Source organism: Colius striatus, chromosome 2, assembly GCF_028858725.1.
Source record: "Colius striatus isolate bColStr4 chromosome 2, bColStr4.1.hap1, whole genome shotgun sequence".
NCBI lineage: Eukaryota > Metazoa > Chordata > Aves > Coliiformes > Coliidae > Colius > Colius striatus.
This window is the reverse complement of record NC_084760.1, coordinates 58921585-58944609: the sequence shown is the minus strand read 5'-3', so window position 1 is coordinate 58944609 and position 23025 is coordinate 58921585. Positions and strand designations below refer to the sequence as shown.

Genomic DNA, 23025 nt, shown 5'->3' with positions numbered 1-23025 from the left:
AGTTGGGTTTTGTTGTAGACAAGTGTCATTTTTTTGTGGGTGACTGTGTAAGTCTGCATAAAGTAAAATAATTTTATGTCTGTATATATGTTTTACTAGCTTAATAGTGATAGATCTATGTTCACTTTGGAGATGGGTGACAACTGAGGGGCGTAAAATACTTAGCTGTTTTCTACAGACAGCTGTGGTTTAAATCACTTACTTACTGTTTGATCTCACTGAGAAAGAATCCAGATAATAAATGTCCTTTGAGCTTGGAAAAGTGACAGACTTCTGCTATATGAATTGCCCACAATATATGTTTTTTTTCAAATGTTGACCATAATAGACATTACAAATCACACATAAAAGACGAGTTTATTCTTTCCTTACCAGAATAATCTGCCTCATTCATTGTTCATGTATTTGCTCTGTTTAATCTGAAGATTTAATAGTTTGCATCTTAAGCCAAGAAGAAATCTAGTAGTAAGCATGAATTCATGCCTTTTTTTCAAGGGCATCTTCGACCTTCATTCTTCCAGAGAGATAAATCTTCCTTTCCCCTTCTTTTCCTGCTAGTGACTCACTCTTGGAATTGAAATCCAGTGAAATCTGGTATAAAGGACTAAAGTACTGTGAGGGATACATGTAGTGCTCAATGTACAAGCAAGAAACTCACAAGCTGATTACTCACAACTGATTTAAGTTTGCAGAGCCTTTTGCAATTTCATTCGCAGTCTGCTAATACAGCACAGATTTTTGGGTTCTCCATACCATCACAGTATTTGTTGTTCCTAACCCCTGTAACCTGTCTTTTATCATGCCAGTATGGATGGCTCAGCAGGTACCTTTAATGTGTTCCTTCACTTCTGCAAAGCAAAGACCTATCGTGCTGCAGCTAACTTTAAAAATGATAGCAATCTTTTAAACTGCTAAGTTTACAGGTTCTACATGAGCACAACCTTTATGTAAATACATTAGAAAAATCTTTCCTGCCTTGGATTTGCCTGCTGATTTGAACAGTGTTTGTCATCTGATGCCTACCACCATCTTCAGATAGAGCTGACAGGAAATAATGCATCGTTGCTTTATTTAGAATTGCTTTTATGTCTTTTGTGCTTCATGCATGTATAAATATGTAGTATACTGCAGACCCTTAATGTGTTGCTTAGTTACTGGTGTATTGATCCCTGTAACTTGATCTACTGACAGTAAAACACCTTATCCGAACATTTCCTGCTTCCTTGATTCTGGATTCCTGCTTCATAAGGATCCCCCTTCTGAGAATTTGCACCTTATATCTTCTTTGAATTTGTCTTGCTCTTGCCTTTGGTTCTTGCTATGTCTTTCCAAATGATTAAAAAGCCCTTCTAATGCCTGTTGCCTATTGTGAAGTTGCTGCTCAATTTTATCTTGGAGCAAATAATTCTCTTTGAGTCTCGCTGTTTCTTCAGTATAAAAATTCTTTCTATGACACTAGCATTCTTCTTTATACTTGCTCTGATATTTTGCTTCTCCTTCACCCCTTCAGCCTACATTACACGCTGCTGTTTCAGTGTCACTCTCATGAATGTCACCTACACGGGTAAAAATCACTTCCTTGCTGCTAATAATCACCTCAGCCAATTGTGTACACTACAGCCACGACATATTGATTTTCTAAGCATCCTAGTGGAGCTCACTTTTCTGAGCCTTAGATCTGTTCAAGCTCTTCTTTTCTAGTGCAGTCTTCATTGTGTAGACATAGTCACTGTTTGCACTTAGACATCCATCTGACATCTGTTGGTATGTTAGAACAATGTTATTTCAACAAGCTCAGTTCACTAGGTGACCTAGATTATTTTATGTCATAAATGTAGATTTGATTTAATGCCCTTCATCATCAGTGAAAACAGTTTATTTCATTCTACTCTGGGTCAGGCCCTTAAATAGATAAAAAATGAGAATTACTGTGCTGAAGCGGTGAAGTTAGTGATAGCTGAAGAGAGGAAAATCAAGATCCTCTGTATGTGAGCTTTCTCTTAATTTAATGATTTACAGAGAATGAGATGTCATGCTTGTCTAGCTATAAGGAATGTGAAGCTTAAAGGCCTTTTGAACATTTTAATTATGGGCTTTCCCTTTTTTTTTGCTTGAGTGTGTACAAATCCAGATGATACAGAGCATTATACAATGTGTTACTAGATGTGCTGTTACATGCTTGTAGACTTTTTGCAAAACTACAATCTAACAACTTCCAATAAGCAAAGTGCAAGAGAAGCTATGCAAACCTAACTCCCAACATTTGCTCTAAGTGTGGTATGAAGTGAATATTTTTGAACTGTTTCTCTAAGTTCTTGTTCTTTGATGAGCAGAATTGTTGAACTTGTTTCAAATAAGACTGATAGCATATTTAGTCTGCTGATATTGGCATTTGATTAAAAAGTATTATAATCTACTGTTATTGCTAATATTTTACTTTTGTTTCGTAACTGCTACTAGTGAGACTGGAGCTGAAAGCTGTAAGGTTTTAAAAAGTTACTTATACATGTTTCAGTAACATTCCCAATGCCAGCACCCTTCTGTATTGTTAGTGCTTTTTTACTAGAGTCACTGAGTGCACACTTTTAAATTTTTCTTCTGTGAATCAGAATGCTATGACTGAATGGAGGCTGTAATTGCAGTATGTCATACAGCAAGGTTTCAACGGTGAGTGGCACTGCAGATGCCTGTTATGCACGGGTCACTGACTGGCACTCTGGACATCTCAGTAAATCTGCTTGGCCAGGGGAAGAAAAATACCCCACTCACAAGTTTTGAGTACTTCCAATGTGCCAATGGGCTGTTTTGTGAGGGCTAATGGTTTTGCAATAAACCTGCCTCTACCTCAGAGTCTTGATCTCAAAATAATGATGTTCAGGCAGGGAATTTTTAAATATTTATAGCCAAGTAAATGGGAGGGGGAGAAAAGCAGGGATTTTGGTTTTTTGTTTTTTGTATGTGTAAAAAATAAAGACTTAATTTATTCCATAAATATAGTTTTAGCCATCATTTTCTGAGGTCTATTTTTGGTGATACCCTGAGCAGCATATGGGATGAACACCTAAGCAATTTACTCCTCTGTGCTCCCGAAAAAGTTGAAGCTATAAACTTGTTTTTTTTGTCATTGTTTTGTGCCAACTCCCTTGAATTACAGCAGAATAAAAGCATTCACAGGCACTGTTACTTACCTGGTCATGCCTTTCTTTGAAGGTAAACTGCTCAGTATTCCTGCTTCTTCTGTGAGTGCTTTTCCTGCTACCGTATCCCACTCCTGTTAGCCTTGAAATGCTTCCATGAGATTTTCAAGTATTTTAACTGCCATCTCTTTCTAACATCCTTCTTTCCTAGGAGAGGAAAACCAGTAAAATACTTAAGAGGATGTGTGAGAATTTTTTATTGGATGTTTAGTGATAATGTGCTTAGTAAAGAACATTGTTTCATTTTTATTATTTTCAATCAGTTGATTGGGTATTTTTAGCTGATTTCTGAGTAACTGGCAGAACAATAGTTGGCAGGACTCAAGGCCACTGATTAAATATCATCTCTATCAGAAATTCTCAGTCTTTAATAAAATTAAACAGCCAGGTCCAGGATTATACTGTATCCAGAGTGCTTTGTGTCTGGTTTAAGAGACTGCAAGGTTAGATTTTTAACTGTACAAATAAAGCAGAAAGTTCTTGTAGGCTCATAATGGCCCAAGGAACCATATAGTAATTGTGGTTATAGCTGTGGTTATGAGTCTGTGATCTGAGATACAAAGCAAGAGGCTTGGAGCAATAACCAGAAGCCTCAGCTACCAAATGGCAAGGAAGCCCTGGTAAGTCATGTTAATGCACAGAGCTGTGATTCACTGGCCAGTCACAGTGGGAGACCAGAGCTACAGTTACCACCAGCCAGTGGAATATACTTTGGCTCTTGTCAGTCCCTCAGACTATGACAGATCTAACGGCTCCATAGAGTAGCTTCTGGAGCCTCATGATTGTTTTTGCCACAGACAGATAATGGAACACTCTTAAAGGTGTTGCCACTGTGGGAACAATAATCCCCATCAGTACAACCTGTTTAGAGTGTGGACTTTTGTGTCCTACTAATCTTGTTCTGATGGCTTGGCTGTGTCATCTTCTCCTGAGAAGCCTGTATTTCAGGTGGACTTGAGGAACGCCTTCTTGTTCTGTTGAAAGTATTATCTCAGGTGAGAGATGCCGTGCTATTTCCTGAAACTGTCTTTTTGTTTCAATGCCTCCTAAGGCTTGTCCTGAACCAGCAGAAGTTTTGATGTGCAGTCACAGTGGGTGCAGGTCATGGCCATATTTATGAGGCTGAAAAGGGTGGGGACATCACTGAAACTGGAGTTTCCTTGCAGCTTTCCCCTACACCTTTCTAGTGTAGGGGAATGCCCTGGCTTTGGCATTTCTGAGCTGACGGAAGTAAGCTGAGTTGGGGAAAACAAAAAGTCCAACTGGAAGCAGTATTTTTTTTTCAAGTGTTATTTTCAGAAAAATTGGTTTCTTAACCTAACTTGGCAAATGATTGCACCAGTGACAGTGCTGGCACAAGGGAAGTGATGGAAACTGATAGGAAAGGGGCATTTGACAGAACCTTCTGGCCCTCATCTGTACTGGCTTAATGTGACCATTATTTGAGATGCAATTTGACAAAGATAACTTGAAAAAAAGAGTCCTAGTACTATGTGGCTATGGTCACTTCTTATGAGAGGCTCCTCTGATATAATTTTAACTCCATTGGTTCAGGTTTGTTAAAAAGATAATTGATGGCTTAACTTTGTACTGACAGGTTTTTAGTCAGTTCAAGGTACAGCTTGTCCTTCAGCAGCCGCTCTAAAGCTAGGGTAAGCTTCATCTCTGGCTCATTTCGTCCTGACTCACACTGTTGGGTGATTCAGTCGTGTGCATGTCCTCTACCTGCAAAAGGCAGACTGCATTGTCAGAAGAGATCCTTGGGATCCCAGGTGCATTGCACAGCAGAGAAGACCTGCACTGCTGTTATGGAGTTGAGGATAACCTGCCTTCCCCTTGTCTGCATGTGGTATTGTGCAGGCTGCCTCTCCAAAAGAAACAAAAGCCCAGCTTGGATTCCCACACACTGCAATGTGATAAATTAAAATGCAGTTTATAAATTGTAGTTGGTTGTCAATTGATAAGCTCTTGAAAGCTTGCTTTATTTATGCCTTGTTTAAACACACCTTTCTTTGCAGTGAACTTTGCACCAGAGAGCTAGGTTTGGTTTCATAGTGCCTAAGGTAGTATATCAAAACACTATCAGGAATGAGAGGTATAATTAGAATAGATCATATAATTTCTTAGGAAACACAACCGAACTGTTCATTGCAGTAGTATTTTCTGTTTTGATGGTAAAAGAAACTGACATTAAATTATACAAATACAAGTCATTGAACATATTATGTACTAAGTATAATGTCCAAGCATCTGTCCACTGACCCAAATTCTGCCTGCCTTCAGCTTTCAGAGAAGGATATTTACACTGTGGTACTTTTTCTTCTTTGATGTGAAAGCTAGGAAAAAGACTATATTTGTCTGAAGTTCTTACAGTTCAAGAAGCATACAAGAACAAACTAAAACATGATTTTTTTTTCTCATGGTAAGTAGAAGCTGCTCATGAAAGCTTATGGGAAACTTTATGAGCTTCATAGTGTGAAAGCTGGTATTTGGCACTTTGTACTTTAAATCAGAAAACAGCTTGTGAAAACGTATGTTATTAAAATCTGTGTGATGTGTCACAGTGTTTTGGTTTTTGGGCCTTACTTGTGCTTTTGAAGTGATTGTTAAAGTTTAGTCATCCTGTATTAGGGAGAGTAAGCAAGACAGTGGCTTACATGTTTTCACTCACTGTCCATTTTCTGAATTATTTGATGTAGAGTTCACTAAACCAGACCTAACTAGAAATTGTTAACATTTCTCTTTAAAAGTCTCATTTAAAATATATCTTTATACGTATACAGACTAGGTGTGAATTCAGGTTTTGTTGTATGCTTTTGAAGAAGTTGCTAAAGGAGGGGCAGTTAGCTAGCAGCTGGGAGTTATCAGCCAGCAGTTTGATGGAAAACTGCAGCTGGAGGCAGAAGGCTGGTCAGTACCTCTGCATGAGGCCATGACAGCAAGAAACAGGGCAGGGGACAGGATGGGATGGAATGCAACAGGATGACAGAGCGTTCAGCATAAACAACCTTCTATGACAGTCTTTTCAAACCTTTCAAATTTTGTATAATAATCTAAGCTTCTACCTAAAATTTCATAGGAGCCTGGAGCCAGGCTCTTGACTATCTTTTTAGCAATGGTGTGTGCCCAGGAAGAGATTACCAGGCTGTAGTGAGTGGTAGCTTTCTTTGGGCACATCTCCACTGCAGCATGCTTAGACCTTAGCCCAGCACTAGCGTAAGCCCATTGGATAGCTGTGTAGCTGTATTCCTGTGGGTTTGAGCCTAGCGTAAATAAATCTTTCTTTCAACTGATGTGGCCTTTTAGATTTGTTCATATTTTTCCCTCTTGTGTGTGGTATGGTGTTGACACTGGTGTGCAGCCTCTGTTTCTGAACGGGGTTGTTGTCTTTTTTACCATGCTCTGTCATGTTAGTCTCCAGGAGGTTTTTGGACCCTTATTTCTTTCTCACCCTTCAAGTCTTCTCACACAGATAATTGTATATAAAAAATTGAATTCAACTATGACCTAAAAGAGTGTTAATTGGATAAAGGATATTTCTCCAAGTATGTTATCTTGCATAAATCACTAGTAGGAGTTACTGATCTTATTTAATAAAAGACTCAAGGTCACATCTGCTTGTGCTACTTTGGTTTATTTTTCTTTTCATGTTATTTGCAACCTTCCTTATAAGTAAAGCTGTGGATAATCTTAATACCTGTGTGTGTAAACATTTTTTAATGTGAGTATTGGTAAATACTCGTATTTGTTGAGTTTTTTATCAATATATTATGGACTTGTGTAATTTTCTATACAGCTATAGCTCTAATTCAGTATCCTGGCTAGGAACAGCCAGGAACAGTAAGTTTTTGGATAGCAGTGTTGCTCTAGGCAACAGGTTTTTGTATGAACCCCTTTTTATTGGACTACTATAAATTTAGAACTTAAGTTCTCAGAATTTTTCTTTCCATTCTATATAATACATACATTTGTACATGAACAGAAGGTCTGGATTTTGATGGATTTGATTTCTGCTTTCTGTGGAGTGATGGTTTCATCCCATCTGAGCACACAGGTTGTTTAGTAGGTATGTGCATCAACCTCTTCCTTAACATGCATTTTATTTCCTTTAATTTAGTTTTATTCAACTTGCAAATAAGGATTAAGAGGTAGAGGCTTTCTGTTAAAATATGCAACATCATGTATTAATGAATATCTCTGACAAAATGCAGAACTCTTATTCAAAACAGTGTGGGACTGTTTAATTTAAATTCAAAAAGCTTTCTGTCCCATAATATTATGTGATCTTTGAAAAAAAAAAAAGCAAAAAACAAAGAAATTCATAACTCTATAAGAAAAGAAATTGGAAATCTAGAAATGAAAAGTAACAGGACAATTTCTCATTTTGTATGCGTTTGTTCCAATAATTACAAAGGTTATTTGCCTATCCTGTTCATCTAAAACTTAGGTAAGGTATTCCATTATACCACCATACTGTTGGCATGAGAAACTAATCTCTGTTTGATTTTGAAGTTGAAATTTTCTTACTTTTTTAGGACTCTGGAATTGCTGAACAAGCTTTGTACTTTGTTTTAGTTTTTAAATACATTCCCCACTTATTAATCAAAATACATATTTATGCCAATACCTTCTTTATATAATTTCTGGATAATTTTCTGACTGGTTTTAAGGACTTCTATTCACTTACCTATAGTTTAAGTTTGTAATCAATTTCATCAGTCTTCAGAAAAATTTATCTGAGTCAAAATATTAGTATGAAATTACATCTTTTGATTTAAGGTCAAAAAATAAAGCTGTTGAGGAAAACATGTATTGAAAGCATAAGGTCCTTTTGCAAATAGGAGCAATGCATTTGCAGCTTGTAGTAACCAATGAGAGAAATGTAATATTTTAAAGGTTTAATTTTTGATGTTAACTGTTACTTTGCTTTAGTGGCTTGTTCTGAGCTAGTCAAAGATGATCCTTTGTCCCAATTCAAATTGCTGCTGTTATGAAAGGCATTGCTAGTACTTTAAACAAGGAAATTACATAAAATAACTCCTAAAGGGGTATGTAATCTTCCAGGTCAAGAGCAGGCCATTCATTTATTGATATGTAAGCTGCCTTGTGGCTGGCCTCATTAGCTCTGGAGGTGCAGCGGAGGTGTTTCCCAAGCCTGTGTCCTGATCCCAGTGTATATTGTATCCCTCACTGATAGCTGTCCAGGGTGGTTTATCAATCAGTAGCTTGACAATATTTTTTTTAGGAAGTTCCCCATCTACTTAATCGTCTTAAAGCTCTGTGAGCCCATGTGCCATCCAATCTGCTTCCAACTTGACACCATCTGAGGTGGATGGGAGAGTACCATAGCAGTGAGGGGTCGTTGGATAATCGGCTCTGCCAGGCCACTGAAAGGACATCCATATGCATTTAGTTTCCTAAGGAGGTGGCCTGTGACCGGTACAACCAGAAGAGGGTATTGCTTTATATCTTTGTCTTTTTCCATTACCAAGGATCTCTCATGCCACAAGTTTTGCTTTCCCAGAAGCACATGCTTTAGATCATTGTCACCAAGTTGCTGCTGCTACATAACGTGCCTGCTCATTATTTGTGTGAGTGAGCTTTCCATAACACTGAGGGAGCTGTTAAGCAGATATGAGCAAGATGTCTTGCATGTTCCTTTTCCTGGGTACACCCTTGGGGTCTGCCTGTCCCCATTTCTCTGGCTTGATAGCTTGGAAGAAAGGAAGATAAGGCAAATGCAGCTCTGCTGGGCTTGTGTGTGGATAACTAATGGACAGATGTGGCCTGTACGTTCTGGTTTCCTTAAAGGATGCCTTGCAGGTCTTAGGTGTTTTCCTATGGACCTCTAGTATTAAATGGCATTAAGGAAAAGCTCAGTGGTAAAGGCCATTCCAAGTCCTTTGTACAGTTCTGGGAATCTAAGTCTTCTGCTGTGTCAAGTTGAATGAGCAATACAAGGGTAAAAACAGTGGCATTGTGTATTTTTGTGGGAAGTGGCTTAGCAACTCAAAGGGTGACTGTTACTTTGCATGTGTGCCGATGACTTCCCATTGAAGAAAAGCATAGCTGTTGGCTGGAGGTGCACTGCTGAGATTATGCTGATACCCTTTTCATGTATATAGACCTATTACTATTTCTGAATAAAGATTTATTGTCACTATTTCTGAATAAAAAATGGGGCCTGCTTGAGCGATGCCTCTAGTTGTCTCTGTTAAATATCATCATACAATCCTCTAACAATCCTGGTAGCTGGAGTTTTCCATTGTTTTCTCCTTGTAAACAGTGATACCCTTCTCATTCCCTTGAATAGCGCTGGATGTATGACAGACTGTCTGTTTTTCTGCTTGTGCTGTCTTTGAAGGAGTCTGCCTGTAAGGATGGGATGCTCAAGGTCTCATATATGGTTGTTTGAGGTTGTGAATTAAGGTTGCTCTGAGAAGAGTGCTCTAAGTGTGGTGTCTGCTTCTTGCTAGTTACTCTAAAGGGTGGGTGGCCTTGGGTGTTGCCTTTGGGGGCATCACTGTGGGACACAACAAGCTTGTGAAGATTGTGTTAACCTGGAGCCAAAGAGTATGACTTGGGGCACTCCTGTGGAAGAGGCAGCTTGAGTGTATTGCCTCTTATAAAGCATAACATATATATTTGGCAATAAAAATTCATATATATTCAAATATATATACAAACCATTCTACCTGATATACTTCCAAGTGTAGTGTCATGAAACAGTGAAAAAGGGAAAATGAGGTCTGTTGCCTAGAGGGCAGTGTCAATAAAAATATCCCTGAATTCCTTATTGGACCTTCCTGACTTTCAGAGAGGAGGGAAATTTGAGCACCTCTGGTAAAAACACCCAACAAGGATGTCCAAAGCTGTGAAGTACATGCAGTGGTTTTGCATTTAGAGAATTGAGAAAATGGTATAATTCAGGTATACAGGCATTTGTCTGGCTTTGAAAGTCTCTTTTTTGTCTTTATGTTAAAATGTGTTGTAAATATTCTGTTCCAGAGTTTATAATTCCTTTGCCATTGCTCTTTTGACTTACCCTGTAGGTTTTAAACCCTTTTGATGCTGACAAGTTTGTTTCCATTTCTGTGTCAATCTGTCAGCACTTGTACGGGCTTTGTCCTGGTGACTTATTTTGACAAATTATTTTTTATCCTCTGAGACAGAACTGACTACTTACACAATCAAATATTTATTGTATCCAAAGAAAAGATTGCAAATGTGCATTTTTGGTGCACAAAATGTTAAGATGGCCTTTAATACTTTTGGTAAGAAGGGGCTCAACTGTGGCACCCTGCTTGAACTCAAAGGATACTTTTGTCACTCGCATCAGGCCCACAGATGTTCAGTCCTGATGTTGCCTCCCCAGCACTCTTGGTATGTGCTCGTTCTCTAATTTTTGGGGTGCATTAGGGAGTGTTTCAGAGCTGGAAACCCATTGTAGCGAGGTGATATGAGAGCTAGAGATGGGACAGAGTGGTTGGACAGTGCAGTCTGGGAGCTGGAGGCGAGAGACTTGTGGGGCCCCCTGCAGCTTCTGCTCTGGCTTGCCTCACACCTCTTTCCTTTTGCTGCCTAGAAGTGTCTGCCCATTCAGGCGGTCTTTCCTTCCTCCCTCCCCATCCTCCCAAATTGTCGGTTTAGGTCACAGTTATTGGATGATGTTTTCAAATTAATTAAAATAGAGTTTTCATATGTGACTTAATATTGCATGCAGCATTTTTTTCCCTGTGTACAGATGATGCTGTATAAAACCATATGGTATTAATTTGAAGAAGATTCATCTCATAGCGGGAAGTACAGATTTCTAACATGAGGAGTTTGATCCTGTAACTAAAAATCACAGATAGTAATACTGAAGAGTGCATAATGTTGCTCTTGTTCTGTACACAGTGGTGTAGGTACAGCAAGTGAAAATATGAATTTGTATTTATAGAGACATCTGTATATGGATTGTGCCTTGTTTCAGGTTTCATGTGTTATATGTGAAGCATTGTATTTCACTTTCCTTAGTCATTACTGAGGTCTGTAATCATAGCTACTTAGTGTTTTGAGTAAGTGCTATTTTTACCCTGCCTACACAAAGCAATATATCTGAAGTTGAATTTTCAGGGTTTTAACCTCTAGACACATGGGCAAACTTAGAAGAGTACAATGTAATTGTTACGTGCATTTTTTTTGCTGGCAATTAACTCTCCACTGAAGTGTTTTGTTTGGGAATGCAGAGTAAGAGTTATGGCTAATATTAGTGATGCAATAATTTTTAAAAGACATATTGATGTTGCTTTATATAGCCGATTAATGTCTTCCAAAATAGACTGAACTTACTAGTAGTATTTATTATTTAAATCACAGAATTCTTGTAGTCCCTGTGTGTGTCCTCTTTTTAATGAGTGTAACTTAAAATATTTTGATGAGAGTTCTTTTGGACTTCTATTTCTGTAATTTTGGGGGTTTTTTCCCACATTTTTCCCATATTTTTCAGCTGCAGAGCAAGCAGTGACTGTCGGCCTTACCTTTCTGACTAGTCTTGATCATTACCTCTTGCTGCCTTATGTTATGACAACAGTCTTCCATGATTATGTTCTGATGAACCTACTGCCCATGTACCCACATGCGAAGTAGACTGCTTATGCCAGAAAAAGAATCAGATATAAGAGTAAAGAACAAAAAAAAAGTAATGCTGTTAGCAGAAATGAGAAACAAGGATTACGTGTGGAAAATCATGATCAACTAATAATAAAATACGTGGAATTTTTTTTAGGATTTGTTTTTCATTTTGAGCAGTTGTTCCTATTAAATGACGGGTGTGTAATTTACATATTTTGTTTCCTTTTTCTTACTCTCCACTGTTTCTTTTCTGGTTTTCCCCCTATTGTTTGGTTTGTATTGTGGTCTCTTTGTTTTTCCCCTCTCCTAGAACAGAACAAAAGCTCTTTTAAATCCTTTCCATTGACATTTTGGTTTTATATTCAAGTCCTGATGCTCAAACCTTGTGGGCAGGTAGCATAGTAGTGAATGCTACAGTAGGCTTTTAGTGATGGCTGACAAGCTATCAAGTGAGACATAGACTCTGGGAGCCGCTTAATTACTGTGGGTAATCTGGCTTCCTATATCCATCACTCCTCTAGAACCTGACACATCAGAAAACATATTCCTTCCTTGATGTCACCTCCAACTTTCTGCCCCTGTGGAATTTTTTCTAAGCTGTGAAGATAAAACAACAGAGCAGCTGGAGGTCTTAAATTACAGACCAGATGCTTATGTCGGAGGTACCACTAGTTTCCAGACTTTCACAGGAGTGCATCAATATATTCAAATAGGTAGCTGTAAATCTGTATATTTAATTTATATGTGAAGGGACATATTTATAGGTGGTAGTGAGGGAGGAGAAAGGAGGAGAGAATCTGTGGTTTCCAGTTGCTTCCTGCTTGTTTGGTTGTCTACTGACATTCAAACACTACCAGAAATGTGAGGTGGGAGGGAATATATTAATGTAATTTTGTTTTTAGTGAGGTTCCTTCTGGGTCATAGGATACCAAGCCTTTGGAAGTGCTTGTTAGCATAGGTAACAGAGAGGGCTACAGACAGTTCAGTTGTTACACCCCAGGAACAGGTATTTCCCAGGAAGATTTGTTTAGAAGAAGGAATTTTGTAGGAAAAGAGCTATTGCACAGGCTTATGGTTTCAGCAGTTGCTCTTGAAGATAAAAAGAATTGTGACTGAAAGCAGCACCCAATCTCAATTGTTTTGCTAGGTGATAATGGACTGCCTTCTTTCTGTGGTCTGTAGGAAGGGGATGAGAAGGAAACAGCTGCATCAGGGCAGATCTGCATTGCTTCAGTGTCTGTTGTGACATCTCTACTTGGCTTCTGCTAGAGGTAGAAGGTTTGTCCATGTATGTATGTGTGCAGGCATATGCAATGTTGTGGTCTTAGCTCTGCTGAGAGCAGCTGAAATCCCAGCCACCACTTCTGAAGTAAACACCTCCTTCCTCATGCTAAGTGTGAATTAAACTTAGATGGTCCATCCTTTGCAGTGACCTCAAGGCCTTCTCTGTTATCCCCTTGACTTTAGGGACGCTTCTTGAAAGCATCTCTTTCCTTCTGAAGAGATCCATATCCCTCAGTGTATCCCTCAGCTTGCTGGCGTCGGTTCTGGCCTGCGTTGGGCATGCTGCTTTCCACAGCCTTTTGGCTTCCTCATCTCCCTCTCTCATTCAGCTTCTCTGAGAGCACCTTTATTTACTTTGTCTTACTGGGTCTTTGTTGTTGGTTTGTTTGAACAATTAAAACAATTTCCTTACAAAACATCTTTAGACTGGTGCACAGATTTGCCTACTTACTGTTTGGGAATGCTCATACAAACTCATTTGTGATTTGTTCTAAATGTAAGGATTGTGCTGTAATTAATTGACTATGAATGCATGCCAATTTCCTTCAAGCATAAACAAAATTACTAAACTGTGCTGTAGGCCTTATATTTCAAGTAACAGGGTTATAGGTTTAACTAATAGACCCTTTAACATGGGAAGAGCTAATGCTTTCAGAAAGCTAATTGATTTTAGAGGCACAGAAGTGACTTTGGTACCATTTCATGGCTGTAACTGTACTTCACTAGATGGTCTCGGTATTTGCCAGGATAGCTTAAATCAGGCTTTGTTGCCATGTGTATTTTTTTCCACTGTGAAAAGAAAAATAAATTATTTAAATCTTTCCTCTTGGTGCCTCTCAATAATGGAATTACAAATACTGTATCTATTTCACTTCCTGATTTATTCTCTTTGATATTTGTAGAGCCTGAAGTAATTGCACACAGGCTTTATTCTCTTCTTTGGAATAAGATTAGTTCCAGTGGTTCTCTTAGAAGATTACACAAAAAACCTACTTTTAAAATGTGTATGATGTATTCAAATATTTTCCCAGTAAGCAACATGAGAGTTCTTACAGAGAACATATTTTGCATACTTTTTTTCATTGATATGGATTAGAGAGAGTGAAAAGAGTCAAAACTGGAAAACAACTGTGACCATGTGAAGCCAGGTGAGGTAGAAGGCATTTGGAAGGAATGAGAAAGGTACATCAACTGAGCAAGGGTCAGAGCCAAAAATGTGACAAAGGAGATTTGAGTGAGGCCATTCCTTTCCTTACTTTCCTAGCTTTGGGCAGTATATTTTATTTAAGACTAGAGCTTGAAACACAATTAGGGTTTTACAGAAGGGAAATATGCTTGGGTGTCTGTAAGCATTTTCAACCCTTCCCAAAGTTTGAGGGAGTTGCAAACCTGCTTGAAATGTGGTGCTGTTGTGTGATTGTACCTGTATAGATCACCAAGGTTCTTTTATTTCATTGTTTTCCCTTCTGGTGGATTTTGCTCTCTCAGAAAGAGCTACTTCTCTTTCTTTTGAATCAGAAATTTCTGTGCTTGGGCAAAAAATAGGAATGTATTTTCAAAGTCTTTGAGAGTCCTTATTCAAGTGAAATGGGTAATAAAATGGTCAGAATGGCAGGACATTTGATGCTACTTCTCGGTTGATTGTGATAATTTTGTCGCAAGTCTGATAGTACATCGTGTTTTGTTTAAAGATCCAAATAAAAGTCTGTGAGACCCACCTTTTACTAAAAGAAATAATCAGGCTTTTATGTTTTATAGTTGGAGAATAAGCTAAAAGCATGCACTCAGTTGGACAGCTCGACTCTGGAAGGCATCTGTCCTCCCAAAAGCAAAAACTGGTGCAGTCGTTTTGTGGGCAGCAGGCTTCATGGCTCCAGTTGTCCTTTCTCTAAACAGATCATGTTTAGCTTGAAATAACCCGGGATAGCATATCAGATAACCCTTTTTGCATATATTCAAAGTACATATGTAATATTTCTAACACTTTCTTTGATAATAATTTTACATCATCAGTCATACAAAGTTGCCAATGGTCTATACCATCATTTTAGATAGGGTGTTTATATATTCACTTTGTTGTAATTATAATTTATCTATCTGAAATAGAAAATGAACCGAGTCTAGATGGCTGTGTAGGACCATGAGGTTCTATTAAAGGAAATGGTGATGAAATATTTTAATCTTCTTAGAAGTACTGCGTATAGTTCAGGCAGATTAGGCTTTGGCATTGTATCTGGGATCTCCCAGTTCTGGTACAGTGGATTAGAATGTTAGGTCTGTATCATGGTGAAGCTTTCCTTCCTTTTTTCTTCAGTGACAGGTTGAGATTGGAAAAGGAGGAAAATCTATGTTCACTGAGGTAAAAAATGTTATATAAATAATAGTAAGGATGTGGCTGGAAGGAGTACAGTGTATATGTATATATATACTTTTTAGATTTATAGTCTTGCAGTGTTTGGCCTATTTTGTATTTATTGTTTGTGGAAGGGTTTAAAATACCAGTTTATATGTTCTGAGTGTTTTGGTTTGGTCATTTTCTTTTTCTTTTTTTTTGGTTGTTGTTGTTAATCTCTAGAGCAGTTTTGAGCAGGTATTAACAGCAGCTGATGGTATTAGAAAAAATCCTAAGAGACCTGATTCTCTTTGCTCAGCCTTTTTTAATGCTCATTTAGAAAGTGAGCACTGTTTTATACCCTCTTTGCAATCACTTTGTTCTGTGTCTTTGGAAGGAGAATAGAGGTTTGCTTAGTTCCTACTTCTCTGGCTTTTTTTGAGCTTAAGGGGAATTTGGGCAAGTTTGTTTGCAATTGACATTCAAAATGTCTCATAAGGTCACAGAACAGCCAAAATAAAACTCTTCAAGATGGGAAAGAAGGAGTGTAAAAACTGTCAGTTCACCAAAAGTAATGGAAATTATGTTGATTTGTTACTGTTGTCTTTGCATGTCCTTTGTGACTCTCTTGTAATGAGTTGCAGGAGAGTTTGTATTCAGTCATGGAAAGAATAGATAGAAAAGATAGAAAGGAAAGGAGGCAATTATTGCAACAAGTGACAAAATTTAGGAGTTAAAATAAAATGAAGAAATACAAGCACAGACTAAAATTTCTCCAATGCCTTCTAAAAGTTACAAAGCAGTTACAAAGAGGGTTGAGAAATATTTTTTTCATTGTTTTGGACACCAAATATCCAGACTTGGGTCTTGGTAGGTATTGCTGAAGGTTTACCTCAAAGCTAGTGAAACTGGCTTTTGTTTGACAGAAGATTTTAGATATCAAGGAAATATAATTTTTTTTTGTTTAATATATTAAACTGTATAAACAGTCATTTCTGTTTAAAAAAATATTATTAAATTTCAGTTAGATGATGTCACTACTCTGTGGCTTTATGCAAAATCCAGTTACTTTTGGACAACCTGCTTTGATGTGCACAGCAATTACAATTTGATTTTTTTCTTAAGGGAGGACTTTGAAAGATGCTGAAGGCTGTACAGCCAAATACTGTACACTGCGCAGTATACACCGCATTGTATATAGTATATAGTGTATAGTATATACTATATACTATAGTACTGTATACCAAATACGATACACTGTGCAGGTAGTGTGATAGAAAGAAATTTCTTAAACATGAAGTTGAAATCACTAGAATAAGTGATTTGGTAATAAAAATTCTTAATTTAACATCTTTGGAATCAAGGCCTTGCGTTATCTCCATGTCTGATCTTTGAGATGCAGCTTTGATTAGAAACATGGGAAAGATTTGGTAGGTTCCATGGCTATAGGAGTCTCTGGCGATCACTTCCCACACCAGTGTCCCAGACAAGAACAGGGATCTCAAACCAGGCAACTGTTGTAGCTATTAGATTAGAGCTTTCTCAGTTAACTCAGTTAAGAGGTCTTTCCACCTTGCTGTGCTACTTGGCTTCTTGAGAGAGTTGAGGGACGTGGGGAGCTTTGGTGTGAGGAGCTTTACTTATTCCCACACTTCTGTAGCTCCTGAAGGCTGAGAAGCAGGACAGGAGACTACACTGATTTCCTCTGCTTATCTTTTTAGTTGTTTAGATTTCAAGGAGCTTGAGAAGTCCTGTATTTACATTTAAGAGCACAGCATCTTGAGGATGTGATTGCTCAGTAAAAGGTTTTCAGAATGGGCCACAGTACCTATGGGCATTTTTTGGTTGTTTAGATCTAGTTAGTCTTTGTACAAACTTTAAATTACTTACGTGAATTAATTTCCTGTAGTCAATGAGCTCTTTTGCAGTAATCCTGTTAGAGGAAGTCCACTTCTATTTCTGCAATATTAATGTATTATATTTGGTTCAACAGTGTATTTATATTCCCTAGTTTTTATGACCATGAAGATCCTTGCATTTAGTATTTCTGCCTTTCAGTATATTTACATGTCTAATACATGCATACCCAGATATATAGTATATAAGGATACTACATAATTATGTTTGCATAGCAATGCAGAAAGATTATATTAGTATCTAAAATTAGTGACTAGCACTATAGAAATGACAAAGATTAGATTTTTCTCTGCACTCACTATTTTAAAACAATATAGTCCTTCAATTTTTCTCACTCGGGAATTAAAGGCAAAATTAGCTTTGTGCGAACTGAATTTATCTGAAATGCTAGTGAAAGTGCACCTTATTAACTGATTAATCTCTAGCTGCTGTAGTTTACACAGGACAGATATCAGATATGAACCACTAAAAAGGCACTGGAACAGACAGGGAGATTCAGATTTCACAGGAAACAAAATAGGCAATAAAGACAACTGCAGTAGTATAAAGTGACTGTTGGTGAAATAAAAATCAGTCTGACAGAACCTGGAAAAAAGCACATTGTTATTACGGTGTAAACCAGTGATTAGTGTGAAGAATCATATTTTCTTACAGGCTGAAAAAGGAGGTTTTGACAAAAGGAAATGCTGAAGAAAATATTTGTGCACAGTTCTTCCCCTTTAAGTACTAGCTACAATCTGGAGCTCATCAGTGCTTTGTGAAATAACCCAAATCTGGTTTCTTTCCTTCTAAATGTAACGAATGGTGTTCATTACAAGAATTGCTTTTAATGGCTTCCTTCTGGAAGAGCTGGAGTGCGTCCTCTTGCATCCTTGATGTTTCTAATAAATAAATACACCTCTGGTGGGTGAGACAAGATTAACTGTGGTAGAGACTAGAATAACTCTACTGAAGAATGGGTTTTGTAGCTGGGGGCTCAGTTTTGTACTGAGATAAACAGGCAGAGATCAGAGCTGACTCTGTAATTTGGAAGGGAGAGTATTGCGTTGCTCTTTGCAAAGCTATTTGAAGAGTAAACTATTTACTAATGATTAAGAAAACATGTTAGATTTTAATAGAGTTTGAGTGTTGTCAGTGAGGATCTTAATAGTTTTCTAGAGTGGGGGAAACCTACTGGAGAGTAAACTTATATTTAGTAATCTGGAATGCTAAAAGAGTATGTTATTAGTAGCTTGTATTTTCTGTAGGAAGAAAAGAGATTTCCTTGAAGACATTTTTGAAAAGAAGCTGCATTTTCCAAATCTGAAATAGAAAAAACTGAACACATAAAAAATTAAGAACATGCTGGAGAAGTAATGAATTTTCTGCAACCACAGTAATGGCATTTTTTGGTGATAAACTGTGCATATTTCCTACTGATACTTTGTTGAAAAGCAGTCATCTACAAAATTTAAAGCTTGAAATGTGAGGTATTTAAAATACTTTTTAAAGATTGGGAGGTTTAGGAGTCTTTCTGTGAGTGTGAGATGAATTATATTGAAAAACATCCATCTCTTCCAGGTTCCTTTGAATATTATTACTAAAATTGATTGCCTTTCCCTTCCTTTCTGATTTTTCTTGGCCTTAACTTAGTCCCACCTATGTGTTTTTACCATGTGATATCCAACTAGGGCTTGCTAAAACATATGTTTGAAGAAGGATCAAATTCAGTAGAAGATTACAGCAGAAATCTCCATGGTCTTGTCAGCAGATTATTTTTCCTGTGCTTTGAATTTTTAAAATAATGTTTCTTTTCTTATCTACACCAACTCTATAGTACCAAGGCTTTTCATTATACCCCAAGGGTCTTTCTTGTTTGTGCTTCTGTGCACACAGAAGGGACAGGGATGAAGATACCTGGAGTCACTGCAACATGGATTGTGCAAGAAATGCTGCTTACTGTCATCTTTCTCTGGTGGAGTATGCAAGCAAGAAACATTGCACCAAGTGAAGTGAAAATATGTCTGACCTGCTCTGTTGGCTGAAGTTTTAGCAGTTCTTTACTCCTAGCCTGAGCCTCTTTCCTAGCCCTTAGAAATGTGGGTGTAGGTGAATGCAGATGGTTTTGAAAGGGTTTGCAGTACAAACAGAAACTGAGTTGCTGGAGTCTCAGGAAGGAAGATAAGAAATCAGTGAGTGGAGCAGGAGTGGATGGCATTGGTCTGTGGCCTTGGCTCCTGGAGAGCCCGAGTGCTGCTGGTGCTGCCATCAGTGAATGGGCCTAAGGCAACATGGATTTTGAAGGAGAGATTCACAGCAGACCAGTGAGGTTTTTGCGTGACTATTTCTAGGAAGTTTCCCCTGGTTGGTTGTGTCCCTCTCTGAGGGCTTTTGTGAGAAGTGATGTTAACTGCCCACTCAGAGTTGGGAGCTGCTATATTGATTCATTAATGAGAGGTGGAAAGGTCAGGCTGGGAAGAGCCTTATGAGAAAACCAGCTTATGTTTGTTCGAGTAGAGCAGCCCTGCATTGATGATTGAAGGGTAGGATGCAGTCTCAGAGTTAATGGAGTGCTTTTAACATACAGCAAATGCTCACGGGACTCTGAAAATGGCCCTGAGTGCTCTATGCTGATTATCAGCTGTGCATTTCAGGACACAGACTTACTTGATACAGGACTTAGTCTGGGGAAGGTAACAAGCTGGCATTTTTCGGAAGGACCGGAGGAGCACTGCCCTGGAAGCATGGCACAGAGTCACGACCTGCTGCAGCTTATCGCACCTCATCCTGCCAGAGCCCTCCAAAGTGCACACTTTTAACGTATTCTATCTGTTGGTTTTATCTTTTGTATAGTGTGCTGTAGTGGTTAAATTTCAGCTCAGGTGGGTCAGCAAGAGCAGGTTGTTGCAGGGGTAAAAGGCCACCAAAGAGCTACTGAGCAGCTCTGCAATGATGATAAGCTGAAATCTGACCTCACTCAGGCTGCAGTTCAAGTGTGCAGTGTCTGTTTGTGAGAGGGACACAGTCTGCTCCTTCAGAAAGAAGGAGGAAAGCCTGGACAAGGGCTGGGAAGCCCATCGTGCTTCAACCATGCTCAGCACTGGTGTTGGCACTGGGGACACTTGCGATACAGCTCCACGAATGTCTTTCTGCAGGGATTAGTGTTGGATTCACAAGCAGCACAGGTCATGCATGGGACACACTGGTTGAGAAGTTTAAGATTTGAGGTAGCTACATGAAGAAATCGTCTTTATTGGGTAATATGCAATGCCAGCACTTTCTTGTTATTGCCATTAGTGCAGAAGAGCGATACTCCTGGATATATATTTCCCTGGGTTTTTGAATATGGGCAGGTTAAGGAATGGTGTTAGGGTGCATATTAGCTTGTGAATTCACTGTCATTTATTAACTTGTACCTGGAACAGAGAGGTAGGGCGGGTAGAAACTCATAGTGCTTCCATAAGGTTCTTTACCTTTAAAGGCAAAGTCCATATAGTTAGTATTTCTTATCATAGAATCAAGCACATATGGTGTGAAAGGATTTGTGGCTTGGACACACAAGGGGCTTATCTTCATAGAGAAAGGTATGGCTTTTTTACTTAGGGGCAGCTAACAAGCGTCAGTTGTCTCAAGATAAAAATGTAAGGACGAGGTGCTTTTGTTTTAATTCTCGATAAACTTGCAAAGTCAGCCAAGTGGAAAAGTAAGACATAAATTAGTGCATTTACCTTGTGATAAATCCACAATGCATGATCTTTTGATGTGTTTTTCTCTTGAAATAAGTGATATTTATTACTTAACCCCAAACCATGCTTTCTTTTTGAGAATATGGAGGCAAATTCAGACATAAAAGACATCTGAATCTGTTCCTGAAAAGAACTTTTCCTTAAAACTAGGAAGAATTTTGATAGTCTGACATAATAGTAGAACAACTTAATTTAGAAATGACCACTGGAGATCATCTTTTCCAATCTACCTTGCACTCAAAGTAGGGCCAGCTCTGAAGTTAGGTAAGGTTGCTACTCATGCCATCCACCAATACTGTGAATCAGTATTTTGGTTTTGATTTGGTATATTCAGCTGTAAGGGTGACTTGTAAATGCAATGAGATCATTGTAACCTTTGCACTTTTTAAGAAGAATTCTTTGCTAGGTCATTGGTAATTTTTGCCAATTACTTAATCAGGTCAAGATGAGACCTAGAGGATTCAACTTGTTGGTTTGCTTTTTCTAGTCACACCTGTACTTAAGAGGAAAAATCTATTTTGAAAGCCTTAGCAACATATGTTTGTCAGAGTGGACCAAAAACTGGTAACATCAGACTGTAAAAATGGTAAGCTTTCAGTCAAAAAGGAAGCAAGATAGAAACAAATATTGGCCTTCATATTAAATGTTTGGACTCAACGAGTTTACTCAACAAACTGTAATTCTACTTTGTCCTTTCACAGCTGTGATTAATATTATAGATACTAGAATAGCAAAGAGAAAGAGAGTGCTACCAAGCTGCGAGTATTTACTTGGGCAGGAAGGCGCTTTTGAAAAATTCTTTATGAATGGTGGATAAGATACATACCATGAAGTTTGTGGAGCTGACTGTTGTCAGAGAGTTGAATTAGAGGTCTGGTATGACTAGGATTACTAGAATTTGCGTTCATTATTTCCTCTTTAATGTGCAGACTCTTGTGCCATTCCAGACTGGGAGGCAAGAGTAGCAGAAATGTGGTTTGCTTGTTGAGAGTAGTTTGTTTTCATATGATACAATTCACCACCAGCTACTTTCACAGATACTAATACATCCTGTGTCTTAAACTGCTAAACAAGAATTGCTTTTTGGTTTATGTTTACAGCCGTCGATCTGGACAGTATACAATGAACCATGACCATTCCAAGAAGACCCCTGATGGAGCATCGATTGACCGTTCAGGGTCTCAGGACTCCTTGGATGCACTGTCTATGGATGACTACTGGAAAGAACTTGAAAACATCCATGAAACCAGAGGAAATAATCATGAGGAACAAGTAGCACTCGTAGTCAAAGAGCCAGATGGTAATGAAATCTATTCTTGTGCATGATTATCGGTTTGCCGATTTAGGGATTTTTCTTTTTAAGTCTTGAAGTTTCAAGAGATGGCACCCACCAAACACAAATCAAAAAAGGAGATCAGTCTGCTGAACATCCACTTTGAATATTCTGTTCTCTCTCATGTGTATCATCAGAAACAGGAACTGCCCCGAAGAAGAGATGTATCAGAGATAAGGGAAAGGCTGGTTTTCCTTTAAATGGTATTTGCAGAACCACAGAAAGGTGCCTGTACTTGCAAATGACAACAATTGAAGCTTTATTTGCAGTTTACTGTTAAACTAACTTACCCTTTCGCTCTTTGTGTATGTTGTTCGTTATTGTAGCTATTGTGGATAGAAACCTCAAGCTTTAGAAGACAAGACAATGATTAACCGGTTTAAGTTTAGTGAGTAACTTTCTACGCTTGTAACTGTTGTGACTGTTCAGCTGTATTATTTTTGTTTCTCAGAAGCATTAATTGTGGGCCCCTCCTGAGGGCATGATGTTAGATGAACTTGGGCAATTTCTTAATTTTTCTTGTCCTGTCATACAAAAGAGGAGTAGCGTCCTTAATTCCACTCTTCACTCAAAAAATATTTTTTAGTATTGAAGCATCTGCCTCACTCTCATTCTTATAAG

The 23025-nt window shown here is 38.2% G+C and overlaps 1 protein-coding gene across 4 annotated transcripts in view; it reads left to right on the top strand.

Annotated features, from left to right (window-relative positions):
- The window catches only part of ARHGAP18 (Rho GTPase activating protein 18), a 64531-nt gene that overhangs the window by 5531 nt on the left and 35975 nt on the right, over positions 1–23025 (top strand). For all 4 annotated transcript variants that reach the window (XM_061990655.1, XM_061990654.1, XM_061990656.1 and 1 more), the window contains exon 2: positions 22172–22371. In XM_061990655.1, coding sequence (XP_061846639.1) covers positions 22194–22371 — 178 coding nt within the window. In that variant the 5' untranslated portion in view covers positions 22172–22193. The remainder of the gene's footprint in view (positions 1–22171; positions 22372–23025) is intronic.